Source organism: Odocoileus virginianus, chromosome 25, assembly GCF_023699985.2.
Source record: "Odocoileus virginianus isolate 20LAN1187 ecotype Illinois chromosome 25, Ovbor_1.2, whole genome shotgun sequence".
NCBI classification, from domain to species: Eukaryota; Metazoa; Chordata; class Mammalia; order Artiodactyla; family Cervidae; genus Odocoileus; species Odocoileus virginianus.
The window spans coordinates 11091804-11099411 of record NC_069698.1 but is presented as its reverse complement, the minus strand read 5'-3'; the positions used below and the strand labels follow the sequence as shown (position 1 = coordinate 11099411).

At 42.4% G+C, this 7608-nt stretch overlaps 1 protein-coding gene across 1 annotated transcript; it reads left to right on the top strand.

Annotated features, from left to right (window-relative positions):
- Positions 1-211: 211 nt before the first annotated feature.
- On the top strand, positions 212-799 carry LOC139031092 (large ribosomal subunit protein uL11). Its single transcript, XM_070455209.1, has one exon. It carries the CDS (start codon positions 275-277, stop codon positions 770-772), a length of 498 nt encoding a protein of 165 aa, XP_070311310.1. The 5' UTR covers positions 212-274; the 3' UTR covers positions 773-799.
- Positions 800-7608: the final 6809 nt, after the last annotated feature.

The window sequence follows — 7608 nt, the reverse complement described above, 5'->3', positions numbered from 1 at the left end:
TTGGTGCAACTGGAAGATTGGTTACATTCAGGGGAACTGAATCAGCAGTAAATATATTGAGGTTAATGGGAGTCAAATTTCCACTGTTGAGAAAAGAGGTATAAATGTAGAAAAACGGAGGAGGGGCCGTTGAATAAGCCCTGTTTTGTTGGGTTGAAACTGGAGGCTTTAAATATATGTAAATAGCTTTCGGCTTTCGGCTAGGAGGAGGCGAAGGTGTAACTTTTTTCGGTCGTCCCGAATCCGGGTTCATCCGACACCAGCCGCCTCCACCATGCCGCCTAAGTTCGACCCCAACGAGATCAAAGTCGTGTACCTGAGGTGCACCGGTGGGGAAGTCGGTGCCACGTCTGCCCTGGCCCCCAAGATCGGCCCCTTGGGCCTGTCTCCAAAAAAGGTTGGTGATGACATAGCCAAGGCAACTGGTGATTGGAAGGGTCTGAGGATTACAGTGAAACTGACCATTCAGAACAGACAAGCCCAGATTGAAGTGGTACCTTCTGCTTCTGCCCTGATCATCAAAGCCCTCAAGGAACCACCAAGGGACAGAAAGAAGCAGAAAAACATTAAGCACAGTGGAAACATTACTTTTGATGAGATCGTCAACATTGCCCGGCAGATGCGGCATCGGTCTCTAGCTAGAGAACTTTCTGGAACCATTAAAGAGATCCTAGGGACCGCCCAGTCTGTGGGCTGCAATGTTGATGGCCGCCACCCTCATGACATCATAGATGATATCAACAGTGGTGCAGTGGAGTGCCCAGCTAGTTAAGAACTGCAAAGGAAAAAGAAAAATAAAGGATCATTTGACAACCAAAAAAAAAAAATAAATAAATAAATAAATATATGTAAATAGATATGTATGTGTATATAGGCATAAATTTCTGTGTGTTGTCACCCTGCTTATTTAACTTATATGCAAAGTTCAGTTCAGTTCAGTCACTCAGTCGTGTCTGACTCTTTGCGACCCCATGAACCGCAGCATGCCAGGACTCCCTATATGCAGAGTACATCATGAGAAATGCCAGGCTGGATGAAGCACAAGCTGGAATCAAGACTGCAGGAGAAATATCAATAACCTCAGGTATGCAGATGACACCAACCTTATGGAAGAGTATGAAGAAGAACTAAAGAGCCTCTTGATGAAAGTGAAAGAGGAGAGTGAAAAGCTGGCTTAAAGCTCAACATTCAGAAAGCTAAGATCATGGCATTCAGTCCCATTACTTCATGGCAAATAGATGGGGAAACAATAGAAACAGTGAGATACTTTATTTTTTTGGGCTCCAAAATCACTGCAGATGGTGACTGCAGCCATGAAATTAAAAGACACTCCTTGGAAGAAAAGCTATGACCAACCTCGACACCATATTAAAAAGCAGAGACATTACTTTGCCAGCAATGGTACATCTAGTCAAAGCTTTGGTTTTTCCAGTAGTCCTGTATGGATGTGAGAGTTGGACCATAAAGAAAGCTGAGTGCCAAAGAATTGATGCTTCTGAGCTGTGGTATTGGAGAAGACTCTTGAGAGTTCCTTGGACTGCAAGGAGATCAAACCAGTCAGTCCTCAAGGAAACTGGTCCTGAATATTTATTGGAAGGACTGATGCTGAAGCTGAAGCTCCAATGCTTTGGTCACCTGATGCGAAGAACTGCCTCACTGGAAAAGACCCTGATGCTGGGCAAGATTGAAGGCAGGTGGAGAAGGGGACGACAGAGGATGAGATGGTTAGAGCCATCACTGACTTGATGGACATGAGTTTGAGCAAGCTTGGGGAGTTGGTGATGGACAGGGAAGCCTAGCATGCTTCAGTCCATGGGTTTGCAAAAAGTCAGACACGACTGAGTGACTGAACTGAACTGATACTGTTTTCTATTTGTTTGGTTCTTTTTTGTTTTTGTTTTTGGTTTGTTATTTTGGCTGCCCCTTGTAGCTTATGAAATTGTAGTTCCCCAACCAGAGATCAAACCTGGTCCCCAGTAGTGAAAGCACCAAATCCTAACCATTAAACCCCCAGGGAATTTTCCTGTTTTCCATAGTGGCTGCATGAATTCACATTCCCACAAATAGTGTAAAAAGAGTTCCCTTTTCTCCACACCATCTGCAGCGTTATTTCTAGACTTTTTGTGATGAACATTCTGACTTGTATCTATACAAGGTGTTATCTCTTTCTAGTTTTGATTTGTCTCTCTCTAACAATAAGTGATGTTGAGCATGTTTTCATGTGCCTTTTGGCTGTCTTTATTCCTGACCACTGATTTGAAGCTTACTTGAACGACTGAGGATCGAGGTGGGGTCAATCACCATTTCATCTAAAGTAAAAGGGTAAATTTTGCACCATCTTTTTTAATTGGGTAACTCCCATTGTAGGGAAAAAAATAATGAGTCACTTATCCCTAGAGGAAATTTCTCCAGTTAACAAAGGTAGTCTTGTTTTTGAGAGATGTAGGTGGTCTATAAGGAACATGTTGATGTTTGGTTAAGCACTTGTAGATCTCTTATGTACATTCCCAAGAAGTAAGTCACTGTGTTTTGGAAATGGAGGCAGGTTAATGCCTGGCTTCCACTTCAAAAAGTACAATACTGGGGATGCACACAGTGTCCTTGGACCAGGGTTGCTGCCAAACTGTTGCAACTGTCCAGAGGAGGGTGGGGGAGCAGAGATAGACAGTGCTTCCAGTGTGGCTTCTTGGCTAACTGGCAAGCCTTAGGGTTCAGGCTAATCCTTTTTTGAGAAGATTACCTGAGAGTAATCAGTCCAGTCTGTCCTATTTGTTCATGCCTATTTGTTTTGCCGAGTGGCAGCTTTTCCATACCACGAATGACTGGGAATAAGAGTGAAGGGAACTTTCAGAAGTATTGCCAGGTGTTCTCTGGGGGAAATATTGGAATTGGAGTCATCTCTTGCTGTTTCCAGGAGACTTTTTGGTAAGGTTAAGGAGAATGGGTATCGAATTGTGGTCAGAGCTGTCTGGCAGGGAATGACAGACTCACAGTGTCACATAAGATGATCACAGCAGTTTGGGGTGGTTTCATCTACGCCTCTTCCTCAGGGGAAAATGTCTCCAGGGCAGTTGTGAAAGATGATGATTAATGTTCCCTCCTTCTCCATCTGCCCCAGGGTTTCTGGTGTTCCTTTTTCTGGCACCAGGGTTGTTGCTCTCCCTCAACCACTACAAAATCAGTGTGTCTGTTTCAATAACTATAACTCACCTCTTTTCTAATCATACCCGATTCACACCCACATCTTTTATCTAGTGAGTAGGGTGCAAGAGGGACAAGCCCAGCTTTTCTAAAACTCACAGAGATCCTTACGTCTCTCACCTGGGCATGCATGGGCTGTTAGAGGAGAACTCAACGGGCAGTGTACACAATCAAGCATCCATTATTCTTATGACCTAGGACCATGTCACCCAGTATGAGAACGCAGGTGGCTGAACTAGAATTAGGTTTGAATCCCCTAGGTCCCCTTTGGGCCAGGCTGTCACCTTGAAGGTACACCAGTCTAGCTGGCCTAGTGGTGCTGTGAAAAGAAAGGATGCAGCATCATGCCCAAGAATAGTCAACCCAGAATTCCAAATTCTCAGAATACTTCTGTGTAACCCTCCACTTCTTTCATCCAGAACATTACCCAGAAAGTAAGTGGCTGAGAGGAGATCCTCTCTTTCTGGACAGAGCTGTATTTGGTGACCAGACTGCTTAAGTTGTGTAAATCAGGAGGAGATGAGGGAGATAGTCAGAAATCTTTTTTTTAAGTTAAAATTTTTATTTTGAGATAATTATAGATGCATATACTGCTGAAAGAAAGAATACAGAGAGACCTCAAGTATTCTTTTTTTTTTTTTTTAAAGTTTGTTCATTTGGCTGCTATTGGTCTTAATTACAGCATGTGGGATCTTTTTTTGTTTGTTTGTTTGTTATTTCCAGCATGTGGGATCTTTAGTTTCAGCATATGGGATATCCAGTTCTCTGACGAAAGATCAAACCCGGGCCCCTGCATTGGAAGCGCAGAAGCTTAGCTACTAGCCCACCAGGGAAGTCCCAAGATTTCATGTACTCTTTACCCAGTTTCCTCTGGTTGTAACATTTTGCATGATTATAGTGCAATATCCCAACAACATCCCATGCACATAGTCAAACTGCAAAATTCTTCCAACACCACAAGGATCTTCTACTTCACCCATTTATAGTCACACTCATTTCCCTGCCACCCCACCACCTCCTTAACCTCAGGCAGTCATTATTCTGTTTTCCATTTCCATAATTTTGTCATTTCAGGATGTTATATGAATAGAATCACAAAGTATGTAAGAAAAGCATCTAGTTTTCCACACTATAATGTTGAGTGTGCTCAGTTGTGGCCGACTCTTTGAGACTACATGGACTGTAGCCTACCATGCTCTTCTGTCCATCGGATTTTTCCAGGCTAGAAAGAATACTGGAGTGGGTTGCCATTTCCTTCTCCAGGGGATCTTCCTGACCCAGGGATTGAACTCACACCTCCTGCATCACAGGCAGATTCTTTACCACGGAGCCACCTGGGAAGCCAAGTATAATGTTATCTGTGGGTTTTTTGTATGTGTTCTTGTGCATGCTCTCATCTCCTTTTCTATTTTTTTCTGAGCATTTTTCTGATACTGAATTTTGTTGAATGTGCTTATTCTACATCGACTGATCAGTTCAGTTCAGTTACTCAGTCATGTCCGACTCTTTGCAACCCCATGGACTGCAGCACGCCAGGCCTCCCTGTCCATCACCAACTCCCAGAGTTTACTCAAACTCATGTCCATCGAGTCGGTGATGCCATCCAGCCATCTCATCCTCTGTCGTCCCTTCAGCTCCCACCCTCAGTCTTTCCCAGCATCAGGGTCTTTTTCCAGTGAGTCAGTTTTTTGCATCAGGTGGCCAAAGTATTGGAGTTTCAGTTTCAGCATCAGTCCTTCCAGCGAATATTCAGGACTGATTACCTTTAGGATGGACTGGTTGGATCTTCTTGCAGTCCAAGGGGCTCTCAAGAGTCTTCTCCAACACCACACTTCAAAAGCATCAATTCTTCAGTGCTTAGCTTTCTTTATAGTCCAACTCTCACATCCATACATGACTACTGGAAAAACCAAAGCTTTGACTACATGGACCTTTGCTGGCAAAGTAATGTCTCTTGCTCTTTAATATGCTGTCTGGGTTGGTCATAACTTTTCTTCCAAGGAGCAAGTGTCTTTTAATTTCATGGCTGCAGTCACCATCTGCAGTGATTTTGGAGCCCCCCAAAAATCAAATCTGTCACTGCTTCCATTGTTTTGCCATCTATTTGCCATGAAGTGATGGGACCAAATGCCATGATCTTAGCTTTCTGAATGTTGAGTTTTAAGCCAGCTTTTTCACTCTCCTCTTTCACTTTCATCAAGAGGCTATTTAGTTCCTCTTCACTTCCTGCCATAAGGGTGGTGTCATCTGCATATCTGAGGTTATTGATATTTCTCCCGGCAATCTTGATTCCAGCTTGTGCTTCATTCAGCCTGGCATTTCTTATGATGTACTCTGCATATAATTAAATAAGCAAGGTGACAATATACAGCCTTGACTACTCCTTTCCCTATTTGGAACCAGTCTGTTGTTCCATGTCTAGTTCTAACTGATGCTTCCTGACCTGCATACAGATTTCTCAGGAGGCAGGTCAGATGGTCTGGCATTCTCATCTCTTGAAGAATTTTTCACGGTTTGTTGTGATCCATGCATCAACTGATATACTTGTGTAATTTTTCTTTAGTCTATGAATGTCATGGACCATATTGGTTGATTTTTTAATTAGATAAGCCCTGCATCCCTGGGGAAAAAACCCAACTGGCTAATGGTGTCAAATATTTTTTATATATTGATTAGTTCTATTTGCTAATATTTTTGCATCTATATTCATTAGGGGTATTGATTGATCTGTTGTTTTCCTTTTTATGCTTTGTTTCTTTGGTTTTACATCAGAGAAATTCTGTCTTGCCAAAGTCAGTTGGAATGGGTTCTCTCCTATATTCCGAAAGACATTATGTAGATTTGGTATTAATTCTTCCTTAAACATTTGGTAGAGTTCTTCAGTGAAAACTTCTGGGCCTGGAGATTTCTTCTTTGGGAGTATTTGAATTATGAACTTAATTTCCTTAACTGGTTACAGAGCTATTCAAAGTATTTTATATTGAGTGAGTTGTGAGAATTTGTGTTTTTCAAGGAATTGGTTCATTTTATTTAAGTCAAACTTTACGTGTGTACAGTTGCTGGGAATGTTTCCTTATTTTTTTCTGATGTCTGCAAGGTCTATAGTGAGATCCCTGGTTTTGTTCCTGACATTGATAATTGATGTCTTCTCTCCTTACATTTTTTTGTCATTCATGCTACCAGTTCTTCATTATATTGATCTTTTCAGAGAACTAGCACTTAGCTTTTACTTTAGTATAGCCTGCTAAGGGTGGAAGTCTAGGACCCAGCTGGCCTTTACTGATGTGGATGTGGGGGAAGCCACAATTTTGTCTGGGGTGTTTGGCTAGAGCATAGCCATTATTGTCTAAACTTATCTTGTCTTTCTAGGCTCCTCCTTCCTGGTTCTTTGGCTAAAAACAAAAGACAGCAGCCTTTTGCTGGGGTCCAAGTCTAGATCAAGGAACTCATGATCATGGCATTCCTTTGGTCCCTAGATTCTAAGCCTCTCTGCCTTCTTCTTTCAATCCTTCAAAGTCTTCTTATATTTGTTTGTATGTAAAGTTAGGGTTTGTGGTTGTACTAGCAGGAGAAACCGGAAAAATTGTATCTACTACATCTTCCTCCCCAGAAGTCTTTTTTTTTAGTAGATTTTTGAGGAAGCCATGTCAGTGGTCAACAATATCAGATGCTTGTTGATGGTAATGAGTGTAGAAGGTTGATCTTATACCTTCACTATCAGGCCATTGTTGAATAACTTTTGAATTAAAGGTGTACCATTATCAGATTACAAATATTCCAGAAAGCCAAACTCATGATGAATTTCAAGGGCCAAGCCTCCTTCGTGAGTTTTCTTGACTGCTAGAGTGATTGAATATTGTGAATCTACTCATGTATTTTTTTCCCTTGGTGAATGGGGCCCTGAATTTTTGGAGGCCTTGCGGAGGTGAGTAACATGGAAATCAGGGCTATAAAGACTTGAGGTGTCTAGACTAGTCCATTGTGGCAGACAGACCCTAAGGAGGACCCAAGGCTCTCCACCTCCTGGCATCCAGATTGAGACTAGTCTCTAGGAGGCAAGAGCAGCTGCTAGCTGACGTCTAGAAAGAAGCAGGGGATGCAGAGCTACAGCCACAAAGAAATGAAGCCTGTCAACAACCCAAGAGAGCCTGGAAGCAGATTCTTCCCTCCTTGAACCTCCAGTTGAGGATGTATCCCGACAGACACTGTGAGGGCAGACTTGTGAGACGCTGAGCAGAGGATCCAGTTAAGCCATGCCTCACCTTTTGACCTTTAAAAAATGCAAGAGTAAATGTGTGGTGTTTCAAGCTACCAAATTTGTGGTAATCTGTTACACAGTAATAGATAACAAATAGACCAACCAAGAATACATCATCTACAAAGTGAAAGCTTTGGACATCAGAATAC